The 14,597-nt window shown below is 37.7% G+C and overlaps 1 protein-coding gene across 1 annotated transcript in view; it reads right to left on the reverse strand.

Moving 5' to 3' along the window:
* Positions 1–1,595: 1,595 nt before the first annotated feature.
* The window catches only part of Copb1 (coatomer protein complex subunit beta 1), a 34,307-nt gene continuing 21,305 nt past the window's right edge, over positions 1,596–14,597 (reverse strand). Inside the window, exons 15-22 of the mRNA XM_028768052.1 lie at positions 9,357–9,584; positions 9,010–9,189; positions 7,293–7,437; positions 5,884–6,003; positions 4,435–4,580; positions 3,692–3,781; positions 2,568–2,723; positions 1,596–1,971 (exon numbers count right to left, since the gene is read on the reverse strand). Coding sequence (XP_028623885.1) covers positions 1,912–1,971; positions 2,568–2,723; positions 3,692–3,781; positions 4,435–4,580; positions 5,884–6,003; positions 7,293–7,437; positions 9,010–9,189; positions 9,357–9,584 — 1,125 coding nt within the window. The 3' untranslated portion in view covers positions 1,596–1,911. The remainder of the gene's footprint in view (positions 1,972–2,567; positions 2,724–3,691; positions 3,782–4,434; positions 4,581–5,883; positions 6,004–7,292; positions 7,438–9,009; positions 9,190–9,356; positions 9,585–14,597) is intronic.

Consider the following 14,597-nt stretch of genomic DNA (forward strand, 5'->3'; position numbering starts at 1 on the left):
ACTACTTTCCAAACTGAATGGTGACACTATAAACAACTTGACCAAACAAGTGCTGCCATGCAATTTGGTTCCTAATTATTACATGTACAAAGATGGTGAACAGCTAGTGAGGTTACCTGCATCTCAGTTGTCTCTAACTTCTGGCAAGTCAACTGCATTCTTTTCTTCTTTTCCTCCTTTACGAGTTATAAAGACGTCAATGTGAGGTGGGACCCTGGTACAGCCTGTAGTCCTACTGCCCAGGATGCCTGTACTAGATTTTGATTCCAGCAAAGTTGGCTTAAAAACTGTGAAATGAACTGGGAATAAAGTTAAGTTCTACTTGTGGCTTGCTCCCTCTACATTAGTAAGTGTTCTAGGACAGCCTAATGCATACTTCTTCAGACTTCAAGCTGGCTGTGAATTTGAGACTATGGCTGTGCAGGCAATGTCAACAGGTGTCCTATGGTGAAGGATCCCCTGCCAAAGGAAGATTAAGATATTCCACTTTCTTCACTGAAGATCTCTCAAAATCTTTAGTATGCTAATGTGAACTATGTGACTCTTTAGTAAGGAACTATATGCAGCATTCCCTAAATTACTAGCTGTGGATCCTTTTTCTTTCAGAATATCCAATGTCACTTAATGAAATCCATATTCAAAAAAAGTGTGGGAACTGATCTAATGCAATCATTCCTCAACTCTCATCAAGTTATCTCCACCCTTTGACTCTGTATCAAAATGACTCCTTTCCCACAGTCCTTTGTATCTCTCCCAGTTGGCAGCTATGACTGCATTTAAAGATCTCAGTGCTCTAGGACTGGTAATGTTCTGTAATTCTCTGGTTTGATGACTACAACAGCAAGTGGCTTCAAAATTTATGACATCATACAAAGTATTAATCTTCTTACAGACCCAACAAATCATTCTGTTCTCACTGACAACAGATGATGTTATTTCCCTTTTGTCCCAGCTCTTATCTATGGACTCGTGGGGAATGAAGGATGAAGCCCTGGAGTAAAGCCAAAGTAATAGCTTAAGTTGAGATGTAGCTAAACTCAACTATCTCAATCATTCCTAGTACAGAGCCCAAAGATTGGCATAGCCTGGGAAACTGCATTCACAAACTCAAGTGGAATTATAACGAGGTGCGTGTGTTGCCCGGCCTGATGGACAGTTATAAACAGGAGGGAAGAAATAAAAAACAGAGGCCATTTGGAAATGGAACAGCTTGTTGACTCCCCCAAAGCTAATCCTCCTGTAGTCAATAACTGGCTAGAACCACTGTAATTACTAACAAGCAGAAATACTCAATGCTAAATATACACGACTTTTTCAAATTGATTTTAGATGATCTAATTTCCATCATAATTCATGATCATCAAGAACAGTATGCTGATGTCAGTCAGATGAACCTTTTCTCAAGTAATTTGGATACTTTCTCCCTGAAGCAAAGTGTGAGAAAAGACCCTGGGGTTTTAGAGACACTGATGTCATTACAGAAAATGAGGAAACAATAATGCACTAACCAGTACCTGTTCCATTTTAGATCACTGACTGTGTTAAGCTTTCTTCATAAATATAGACAAGTTAAAAAAATCCCACTGATACAAATCTAAAATTAAGTAATTTATTTATAAAATAACAAAAATTTATGAACAGATCTGTTTATTGTGAAAATGGTCTTGGTACATATGAGAAACATTATATACTTTGAGGACAGCATTCAGAACTGTTAAGATAAAAGACAAACTATAATTTTAAACTCATTCTTGATTTAGGGGAAAGGCTATAAATTACTGGCTGGAATGCATTCAGCATGACCTCAAATTCTACAAACATAAAGCATGAAAAGAGTACAAAAGATGTTGAAGTCCAATCAGCCCACACCTAAATTTTAACCACAAACTTGCAAGGACCTTTTGTTCATTCTTATAGACTAGTCTTCTTTTGAGACAGGTTGATTTTATCTCCAAGGCTCAAGGCCATTCCCTGTAAAGAAGAATGAAAATGTTCATATTTTTATCTCATTTTTGTGATGTTGGGGATTAACTCATAGTCTAAACATGTTAGGAAAGCATTCCCAAGACTGAGTTATATCCCCAGACTCAACAAAGAAGTAATTACTGAAACAATGCCCAAATAGTAGGTTATACCAGCTTAACTACGTCTCCATTGGATGATATCACATTCAACAACAAGAGAAAGGATATAAAAACAGATTCCAAAAACTTTTACTGGGTTGATTTTAGGGATGTTGGTTAGTGCTAGATTTATTTATCCATATCTATAAAAAACAAAAACAAAAACAAAAAACCAAACCTCTACAGAATCTGTTTCCCAAACATCACACAGGAATCAATGTTTTAGGCAGTATTGTAGAATAAGCTATTTTAAATGAATTAATGTTCAGAAAATACTATGAATGTGTGTGTGTGTGTGTATGTATGTATGTATGTATGTATGTATATATCTCAAGCATAAAACATAATTACTACAGAAGAAATTAAATCACAGAAATAAGACAGACATGAATTCTTCCTCCCTTTATTTGGTACAGAGATGTTCTCAAAAAATGACATTATTACCTGACTTTTTGCACGAATTCTTATATGGCCAGTAACGGCGGCATCTGGTCCCTGGTGTACTGGCTTCTCAATGCTGACATTTGCAAGTGCATCCTCTCCAAATATAGAACGAGCATACAGATTGGCTGCCATGAAGCCACAGTAGCCAGAAAGGGCCTGGAAAAAAAAATGTGTGATAAATTCAATACTTTGATAGAGAAGTGTACCTTGGAAAACTCAAATATACATACAAACTATTATTTAAAACTTTACTTATGTGGTACTGGGTATAAGAAATAATGATTTTGCCAAAACTCAAAACAAATATATGTGTAAAAATTTAAGAATTCCCTGTGTATATTATACTTAATAAAAATAACTTTGAAGAGAGTACTTATTCTATATTTACATATTCTGTTCTTATTTACTTATTTGTCTCCTGTACCAGGCTTTTAATTTCCATAAAGACTTCTTCTGTTGGACTTAGAAATTGTTAAGAAATGAATATATGAAATCTACTTGTTTGGCAGTAAACATGTTCCCCACCCCACCCCAACCCACCCTACCCGTGTGTGTGTGTGTGTGTGTGTGTGTATGTGTTGGATGCTAAGCAAGCATTCTATCACTAAGCGACACACCCAGATGATAGTTGCCATTCTCGTATTAGTAAGGCGCACATTATGGCATTAACTAATTTTCTAAAGAAAAATAGAGATTCAATTTCGTCTTTGTTCTAGCCTTTTGCATGTAGACATAGCAGAAAGCCACTGTATTAGAGATTTATTCTGACTTACAATTAGCTGATGAGGGAGGGCATTTACTAATCCAGTATCACAAATAAATAAATGGTTTTGGAATAAAGTCTCTTATCTGAAAGGTGGAGAAGACAAAAAACTAAAACTAAAGAAACCCAACTAGTATGACTGTTCCAGTTAAGTCATATAACCATGAGCAAGTGGGAAAATACAGTTCAGAAAAGAAGTGAGCAGGTCAAACAGCTTGTGGGTAATTACTCTATTCCAGAGCAACACTGTTTTCCCATGATGAATTATTATAGAAACACAGCAGAGGAAACTGGAAAAGATATAGACTTCTACTGTATTAGTTTTTTTTATAGACTTTAGCCTTTTCTAGTCTCCTTCTACCTTTTCTGGAGTCAGGCACTTCATGTTGGTTGACTTGAGGATGTGCTGTAAATAGTCATTCAGGTCAGTCATGTTGGTGTTAACTGTTACCTGCAGAGAAGAAGACTCAGTGAACTTTACAGTGAAAGTACATTACCGCCATTTTATCCTATAACTTTTTTTCAACTATGGAGGCAAAGAGTGGGCAATAAAAAAAGTAAATGACTCCTATGAAACCAACTGGCATCAGCACTGCTTTCAGACATAGACACTTCACTAGACCATCAAGGAAATTCAGAGTTCAAGTAAAACTCAAGGGACAAAGTTTCCCACTGGGCCATAGACTTTGCACAGCCTTGGGGATACAAGAGCCAATGGTAGATTATTGTCCGGACACAGAAAAGGAGGAATCTTGTCTACACTGTCCTAACCAAAGCAGTTACACAGTTATGACTAGCTAGGTGTGGTGCCACTGGTAGTGTCTGTGCCAAGATGACATGGGTGGAGGGTGAGGCACTGGAGACTTGACTAGGCCAGAGAGCAAGACACTATCACAAAATTCCAGAAAGAACAGCCATTCTATTTAATTCCCCACAAGGAATTACTAAAGTACTTGTATGGTTTCTAGTTAAGATAATCCACAGTAACAGATAATGAAGAACTGTCTGCTTTTCACTTCTGATGCTTTTTAGGGGGAATTACTTAAAAAAAAAATCCTCATCATTAGTCATAAGATAGGTATAGGGAACCTCTCAATGACTAACTTTATTTTCCCATTCAAATTCAGCCCACATCTGACGGAACTCGGCATCAGTGCAAGTTGCAGGCTGGATATAGTCCATAATGTCAATATGGATGTCACTGAGGACCACACAGTTCCTGTCACTTGCCGCTCCAGAGACATCATAGACTGTAATGAACATACAGAAAGATCCCCAAAGGGTAGATGTTAGTCCAAAATAACAAATATTTTTGATATTAGCAAATATTTAAATATACTAGATTCTAACTGCTTTATAAATAGTACCAACTGAATAGTGCCATCAACTCTACCTTACAATTTTTCATCCCACAGATTAGGAAAAGCAGGTAAGTCAAATAAGTTACTTTAGGTTTCAGAACTGATAAGTGATAGGACTTAAGACTCAGGACTTAGGCTCAGGTACCTCTCCACCCCACCCCCTACCCCTAAAACAAAAATTATCTAGAATTGAAGTTATACTCTGATAAGGGCTTAAGTTCTCTTTCTACTTTTAGAGAAAACAGAGTTACCAAAACTACCTTCTTTTAGTGTATAGTCCCCTAAAGCACTCTCCCACCCCCTCTCCTTTCTACTCTAAGCACTGCTCTGTCAGTTTAGGCCTCTCCCCTCTCACTTGGTTTCTGCAATAGCCTACTCAGGCAATCTTCCATATCTTCTACAGAGTTATCATTTGTACTGTTGTCACAGAAATATTTAACCATTTATCTCATTTGTCATCCTCCAGTGTCTTCCTATTTCATGGATAAGTGCTCAACTCTTTCACAGGGCAAGCAGGGTCAGCTTCCCCGACTTCCTAGTTTACTTTTCACTCTAACTGCTCGGCACATCAATCTATGTCCATTTGCTCTGCCTGAACTCTAATCATCTGTGGATTACTTACTGATTGTTTAAAATCCAACTCAACATGAGCTGTAAAGCCTTTCCTAACTTTCCAGTCCCTTACAACACTCTGAGAACTGACCAATCCTTCATGGACTCACACTGCTTCTCATACAGGCTTCTTTCATAACACTCAGCATTATGTATGGAAATACTTATTTTGCATATCTGTTTTCCCTTACTTGACCTCAGTCATCTTAAGACAGATCTGTTGTTCCTTACTATGGTAGTCTATCTCTATAACAGAAATTGCTAGAAAATACTGACTGAATGCTTCTGTAAAAGCTTATTTCAATGTCTGAAATACTCCTGTGTGCTTCGCCACAAGGGCTTGTATGAACTTTTATGACCAGTATAAATGTTTGCCTAGTGGTTTCTTGAGGACTATGACTCCTCCATCTAGCTCAGTCTGGTAGTATCTAAAACATAATACAATGTTTGGTTACCATAGAGAGTACCCTATAAATAAATGGATTCATGTTCTGCCCACAAGCCACGTACACAGCAGTATACTATCAAATTCTTTAATAAAAAACACTCAACTATCGCATGCCATAAAACAAAACCATACCTATATTGCCAAAAATGATTCCATTTTCTGTTGATGCTACCTTGACATTAGCTTTAATATTTGCAAAGTCATGAGGAGCAAGAGTCAAAGGAGACGGTTTTTCCACAAGTTTCAGATCCCCTAGGAGAAAATAAAAAGGAATTTGGATATAGTTAAAAACACATTTGTTAACCATAAAACAGAATTAGAATGTATACAAGTTAACAGTTTCTAGAAAAATTAAAGAAATGAGAAGTATATAATTCAAACAATAAAAAAATAAGGAAATCATCTAATATTCTTGGCAATCATATTAATCACAACCTTTATTAAAAGATAATATGTATAACTCTGTATTCTACACATAATAACTATAGTCATGAGTGGGAGGAGTACTTTGAGTATATCTTTTTTTTTTTTGGTTTTTCGAGACAGGGTTTCTCTGTGTAGCCCTGGCTGTCCTGGAACTCACTCTGTAGACCAGGCTGGCCTCAAACTCAGAAATCTGCCTGCCTCTGCCTCCCAAGTGCTGGGATTAAAGGCGTGCGCCACCACCTCCCGGCAAATATATCATTTTTATTTCAATGAATGATTATGAACTCAAAAAACTTAAAACTATATATACCATTACCAAGGAGTAAGATATCCTTCAAAATACCTGTACACTCTTTAAGATATGGCTCACTAAAGATAGGGCAAAGCATAATTTCTCTAAAAACCTATTGTCCCTTAACTATTGCATAAACCATACCTGGAGGCACTATACTGTTCTATACACTATACATATTTTGCATTTTCAAAACCAGATGTACACATGGTTACAGAATCTATATCTTTATCAAGAAAAAAATTCATGTTGAAAAATGCTAATAATGATGTATTGCTTTGGCCCCATGTGGCAGGGAACAGAAAATACTTAATTTTCTGCCAAGGCAATTTAAATTTTAACTAAGTGAACTACTTAGTAAATGTGTTTTTATTTATTTGAGACAGGGTATTGTGTAGACTAGAATGGTTTGGAATTGGTTGTGTGATTGAGAGTGACCTTGAACTCCTGAAATCCCTGTCTCCCTGACGTGATGGGAGTAAAAACACAGACTACCATGCTGGGTGAATGTGGTACTGGAGATTGAACCCAAAGCCTTATGCATGGTAGGTAAGCACTCCACAAATTCAAACAGTTATTGTATCAAACTCAGAATTGAACCCACTTGAGTCACGTAAGAAGCATAAGTCAGTCAGTATGACAAAGGTTCAGAAAACTGGTAGTTTAAAAGAGACTAATTTTAAACTGTAAACTAAGCCTTGATTATAAACAATGTTAAAAAGTTCTCAAAAGGATCTTTATACTGAAAGGTATGACCCTTTCTTAGTAATTCATCATGAAGATTTATTACATTAAAACCTTTCCTTAGGATAAATTTTCTCACCTAGAGTAGCCAACTCTAATGTGCAGTTCTGCAAAGTATCACTGGTTTGGTTTACAACAAGAACATCCAGGACAATATCATACTGATTGACATGAACATAAGCTTCTGCATACACTGGATCAGAGAAACCTGTCAACTGAGTGACCTGTCAAAACAAAAACAGACATAATCAAAGAATGGAACAACTTAGGCTGATGAGTCCAATACCAGGATCCACCGGGCAGGAGAACCAAATCCTGTTAAGCTGTGTCTGACCTCAAACACATGTGGTGGCTCAGTAGGTTAATATACTTGCTGCCAAGATTGACAATCTGAGCTCCACCCATAGAGTATACTCCCCAACCACCAAATACATAAATGTTAAGAATGATTTTTTTTTTTTGGTTTTTTTCGAGACAGGGTTTCTCTGTGTAGTCCTGGACCAGGCTGGCCTCGAACTTAGAAATCCACCTGCCTCTGCTTCCCAAGTGCTGGGACTAAAGGCGTGCGCCACCACCGCCTGGCAAGAATAATTTTTTTAAAGTAAAGAAAATTTTGTTTATATGCTGTAAACATGCTGGATAGTGAAAACATTATTTTATACTTAGTAGAAAATTCCAGTCAAAAAGAACAAAAGCAGTGATTCCACTTGTATGAGCAGAAGTAGTCAAAATCGGAAAGGGAAAATGGTCTGGTAGCTGTCAGGAGCAGCAGGAAACGGGAAGGGGCGTTACTGTTTAATGGGTGTAGAGTTCAGCTTCGTGAGATGGAGACGGTCTAGAGATGGTTGCACTTACGAAACTCCAGTAATCTACCAACGCAAGGGAGCTCAACAGCAGAGTGCAATTCCTAGCAGAGTCCTGGGTTCAAGTCTCAGCAGTGAATGAAGCAAAACAAGACCAGATTAAAACAGTAAATTTTATGTTCTGTAATTTTTATCACAATTAAAAGAGAAATCTAAAAACCATAAGTGTAAAATTGTTGCTAACAAGTTTGAATTTGTTGTTTTTTGAAGCAAGGTTATGGAGCCTAGGCTGGCCTAAAACGTGTGGTCTTGCTGCCTCAGCTTCCCAAATGCCAATTCTCAGTTTTGAAAAAAAAAAAAAATGCTTTAGTAGTTCTGATTCTGTTACTGACTTTTATCTGTAATGGTCAAATCAACTTGAGACTGTTCACTCACCTGACAGGTGACAGATAGCTAGCTTATATAGTCTTTTTCTTTTTTTAACTGGGTAGCCTAGACTGCCCTTAGCTTTGTAATCTTTCTGTAAGTGCTGAGATTATAGATGTGTACTACCATGTGTGGTTCAAATGAAGTTTCATGGACCTAAATATCACAAGGATTGGGTAAAAACTGATTCAAGGACTGGAGGTATCGCTCAGTGGTACAGTGTTTGTGTGCTATCATAAAGAGCACAGACATACATACATGCACACACAAGCTCCCATGTACTCAACTCTATGTAACTAGTTATTTAATTAAAATAACCAAAAAAAAAATCACATATGCACAGCAGGACTGGTCACTTATTTGTAAGTAGCCAATTTAAATAAATTTTCAACTGGATGTGGTGGCACAAGCCTTTAGTCTCAGCTCCTGGGAGAGAGGTCAGCAGATCTCTATGAGTTTGAGACAAGCTTGGTCTAAACAGTGAGTTCCAGATCAGCAAGGACTACACAGTGAGACCCCACCTAAAAAGGAAAAACAACAAACAAGTCACATATCTGATACTGTTACCTTGTTAAGTTTGGATGCTAGGGGATCTGCTGCCTCTTTCCTCTGAGTATTACCCATTGCTGCCAACAAACTCAGCTGGAACTGATCTTCCTTGCAGTTCATTTCATTCTTAGCAGTTAGTTGCATGAAGGAAATGGGGTCATCAGGTTGTACTGTTACATTCCTCTTTTCAGATTCTTTCTGTGTTGAAAGAGCAATGCACATGTCTTTTTGTATGAAGAGAACAATAACTTTTCATAAATTTTTCACAGGGACAGACTTAAACAGAGATTGAAAAACCAACAAAATTAAGAAGGAAAAAATCCCAACCTATAAAGCTCTCTATAGACTTTCCATATATACCTTACCTTTTGAGATAGTTTCTCTTCTTCGAGTTTGGCAGACAACATCTGGGAAAGAGACTGTCTGCACTCCTTATTAAAAATGTCATTCATCAAAGGTGAGCATTCAGATAAGACCTTGAGGCACAGAGAAATTCGGTCTACATCATCATCAGTAATTGGCTTCTTAGGAAGAGAGGATTTTCCCAAATGAAGGATAGTTGCCATAAGCAACATAGCCTCAGCAACAAAAGACTGCAAAAGCAGAGAAACGGTTATTGCTATGATTCTCCAATTGTAGTAAAGTTACACAAATACAACTAACAGATAATTCCAGAATGCACCTGAATTAAACAAACTGTTCATATTTTACTTCCCTAGATATTTCCACACCCTTCTTCCTGTTTTGTTCTGTCAGCCTTCTAAGGCTTCACTGACCCTTGGTTGAAAAGTAGCAAGGACTTTTAATGGTTTTCTCTTTAAATCCACCAGAAAAACTGAAAGAACAATGTGCTTCAGCAACTGTTGATCTCTTAGCCATATCTGCTTTCTGCGTGTTCACTTTCCTGTGAGCACATGCATGTGGAAGCAGAGGTCAACCTTGCTTTTTGAGACAGGACCTTACTCTGGGACTTGAGGTTCAGTGAGATTAGGCTAGTTTACTTGGACAACAAGCCCCAGAGATACTTCTGTCTTTGCTTCCACTCAGATTTCAAGCTTGCACTGCACCTGACTTTCTATATGGGTGCTAGGGACAGGTTCTCAAGAGTGTAAGATTTTGGTCTCAAGATTGTACACTTTACTGACCTTCCTATTTGCTTTCTTATTAACTCATATACTTTGGCTGGCCATGTAAAAACAAGATTCCTCTCTTCATAAATATATTAGCAACTATTTACTAAAAATGAGTACAATTTAATATAAAACCAAAAGTACAGATTTCTTACTTGAGAAATTGAACAATCCCCAAATATATGTGCTATACTTTGAATTCAAATAAAACTTCCTAAATCACCTCAAAATGTTTTTATTTTACTTTAAAACCCAGGATCAGTTTTCACATTTTATCAGCTACCATCCTCCTCAGTGTCTTTTAAACTAGACCTGTTTGCTGTTTGTTTTTGTCTGTTTTGTTTCTTTGGTTTTTCAAAAACCAAATAATCTCACTGAACCTCAAGTCCCAGAGTAAGGTCCTGTCTTAAAAAGCAAGGTTGACCTCTGCTTCCACATGCATGTGCTCACAGGAAAGTGAACACGCAGAAAGCAGATATGGCTAAGAGATCAACAGTTGCTGAAGCACATTGTTCACTGTATAGTTCCTCTGGCTGTCCTGGAACTCCCCGTGTAGATCAGGCAGCCTCGAACTTACAGAGATCCATCTGGGCCTGTGTCCTGATGCTGGGATTAATACTGAGGGCTGGGATAAAGGGTGTGACTCACCACCTCCTGGCTTTTTTGTCTGTTTTTAATCATACACGATTTTATTTTTTAAGAGCCAAGATAAAGAGATGGCTCAGTGGTTAAGAGCACTTGCTGCTCTTACACAGATCCCTGGTTAGACTCACAGGTCCACAACCACTTGAAACTCTTGTTTCAGGGGATCTGATGCCTGTTCTGGACCCTGTGAGCATTGTATGCAAATAGTACAAATAAAGATTAGCAGGCACACATACATACACATAAATTAAACAAAAAAACCCCATCAGAATGCGCATTACTCTTGGCTGGAATTCAGAGCAGGTGCTGTTTAACGTTCCTGACTCGACTGCATTGGGAGGCGCATCACGTAAGGCTGTGTCATCCATGGCAATGGTAAGTACAGCCATGTTAGGCTATCTTCATTTTTATACTGCAATCTTCAATGATTTTTCCTCAGACTTCATAATGAAATCTGTATTATCAGGGCTATGATTAAAAAGCAGAAGCGAATTCCATCTTATATTTTGAATCTCATATACACTATCATGCCACAGATAGATGCTCTATGCCCTTGACCAACTATCCTTAGCTGAGGACTGACTTAGGTCCACACATGAAAAACTACCGGAGGCCAGAGGAAGAACTAGCAGAGAAATAGGTGTAAGTCTTCAAGGTTGTACCTTGCCTTCAGAAGGAGAGGGAAGACAGGTAGAATTGTTAAAAGCAATGTCTGAAAAAACTATGAACAGAAATTTCCTGAATCTACATGAACTGTAAACCTTAGACCTTCAAAGCTCAATGAAGCACAGAGGAAACATGAAGAAAACCTCATTGAGCCACGGACAAATCAAACTGCTGAAACCCATGATAAGAAGAAGAATACAGGGTTGGAGAGATGGCTCAGTGGTTAAGAGCACCGACTGCTCTTCTAGAGGTCCTGAGTTCAATTCCCAGAAACCACATAGTGGCTGACAACCATCTGTAATGAGATCTAATGCCCTCTTCTGGTGTGTCTGAAGACAGTGACAATGTACTCACATAAAATAAATAAACCTTTAAAAAAAAAAAAGAAGAAGAATATAAAACCAGCCATGGACAGGCAGAGGAGTGACAGATTTCTTACTAGGAAGGCAGAAGACAATGGGAACTACACCTTTACAGTGCTGGAAGATAACAATGCCAACTGAGAACTCAAGTTTTACAAAAACATCTTTCAAAATTCTAAGCTAAAGGGGTGGAAGAAGATGACACAACTGGTAGAACTCTTGCAACACAAGTGTGAGGACCTGTGTTCAGACCTACGTCACAATTCAAGTAAATGCATTCTTTAGGCATAAGATCTGATTCAAGGACACTCCTATCCACACAGGGAATGAAGAGAGGGAAATGGCACAAATAGAGGCATGCTGAAGGGACAGAAAAAAAAAGGGTCCACCACTGTACGAAGCACAGCTAAGTGTATTAACTAGACACTGCAAAAAATCTGGCTCCTTAAACTGATAGCAACAAACATTCTCCTATCATTTAAAAGTATGCAACCAATCATGAGAAAATCAATTTGCACTCTTAAGATAAAAACAGTTGGATGTTTAAATTTCAAAGCAATTAAATATTGTAAATACAACTAGGAAGGGTTTATAAAAACATGGGGAAGTATTTGTTACATGCTGAGGGAAAATGTACTTTATAAAGTACAAAACTATTTTGTTCCAGTTGTTAAAAAAAAGTATTAAGACAGATACTAGCTATTTCAAACTCTAGAAGGTTTCCACAATCCCATCTTTCAATTTTCTATCTTCCCTACAACATAAACAAAGTTTGTAGTTAAGTGTTATAATCATAAGTGACTCTACTCAAGTTTATTTATTTATTTTTAGTGGTGCTGAGGAGCAAAACCAGGGCATTATGTAATGTTAACTAGTTCTTTACCAGCAAGCTACATTCTCTTATAATGTTCCGTGTTTATCTTCATCAGATCAGGAAGATAATTTATTTTTTCCAAGTAAAAGAAAAATAGTTTTAGGTAAGTAAGTGCTGGGAGCTCTGTTTTTCTTACACACACATACACACATACACACACACACACACACACACACACACTCAATTTTTGTTCCCAGACAAGGTCTTGCTGTGTGACACATCAATCTAGCTTCCCTCAGTCTTACAATTCTGCCTCTAAGTGCTTGGATTACAGGCATATATCAATACACTTGGTTCTTAAAGAACTGCTTACCAAATGACTTGTGAGAATAATCAAATTACTTAAACAAAAAGAAAAAATCATGGGGCTAGAGAGATGGCTCAGCGGTTAAGAGCACTGACTATTCTTCAAGAGGTTATGAGTTCAATTCCCAGCAACCACATGGTGGCTCACAATCACTTGTAATGGGGTCTGATGTACTCTTCTGGTGTGTCTGAAAACAGCTACAGTGTACTCATATAAATAAAAATAAATAAATCTTAAAAAAAAAGAAAATATCAGGTGATAAATGCATAGGAAAATTAAAAATAACTAATTTTTTAGGTTGGAGACAGGGCCTCTTGTAGCTCAGGCTGATTTCAAACTCTCTCTCTAGCTGAAAATGATCTGGAATTCCTGATTCTCCTGCCTCTATCTGCTCTCAGGTAGCTGGGATTAAAGGCAGCTGCCACCATGCTCAGCTCAGATAATTAACTGTTATTCACGACAAAATGTAAAGAGAATGTACACACACACACACACACACACACACACACACACACACACACACACTGTACTATTACTCAGCCTTTTAAAAGGAATTCTGATAGAGTATGAAGATACTATGGCAAGTGAAATACCCAAAAAAATAGGGCCTGCATGATTTCATTTAAACACAGCACCTAGAATAAGACAGCTGAGATGGTTTTGTAAGCAACCTCAATGTGGATCTTCAGACCCCATTTGAAAAGCTGGACACAGTGGTACATGTCTAATCCTAGCACTCCTTCAGGGAATTGACAGATAGAGATACAAGAATCCCTTTGAAGGCTGCAGGCCAGCTAACCCACAATGGTAAACAACAAGAAAGGTCCTACCTGATACTTGAGGTTGTCCTTTGACCTCCACATCTATGTCAAGGTACACACAGGTGCATCCTCTCAAACACCACACACATGCACACACATATACACGCTATTTAAAAAAATTAAGTATAATAAATGTTAAGAGGGACTAGGGGCAGGAAGGCAGGCAGAGGAGCTACTGTTTACTGTGTACAAATTTACTGTGTACATTTTTTGTAATACCAAAAGCACTGGGAGGGATGGTAGCCATGTGAATATTCTTAATGCCACTTAACTGCACAATTAAAAATTGTTAAAATGGTAAACTTCAGGCTATGTATTCTTTTTAGCACAATTTTTAAATTCAGGAAAAAGTACTCTGGCAGGTGCTTTAACTTTGTCTTGTTCCCAATTTTTAATATCTGGTCACTTTTCGTCTTGATCCAGACATTAGAAAGAATACTGGAAAAGGGATGCTTACATTTTTCTTCTTTTCCTGAGACAAAATCTCATTATGTAGTTCAGGCTGGCTTCAAACACAGATTTTCCTGACAAAGCCCTGTAAATGCTAGAATTTACAAGTATGGGCTGGTGAAGCTTGGAAGAATGGAAACACACTACTGTAAATGAGACTATATTCTGAACTGTCAGAAATTGTAATTAGGTTCCAACTACAGACAGGAACTATTTCAGAGACATTTTAAAATAAAATAGGCAACAACAAAACAATGCTACTGAGAAAAGGCCATTGCTTTCATTGGCTGAAGACTCACCCCAGCCTACAGAAGCGACTTCATAACCCCTCACACCACCTTCGTCAGAGTA

The sequence above is a fragment of the Grammomys surdaster genome, unplaced genomic scaffold (assembly GCF_004785775.1).
Source record: "Grammomys surdaster isolate TR1022 unplaced genomic scaffold, NIH_TR_1.0 184, whole genome shotgun sequence".
Lineage (NCBI taxonomy): Eukaryota > Metazoa > Chordata > Mammalia > Rodentia > Muridae > Grammomys > Grammomys surdaster.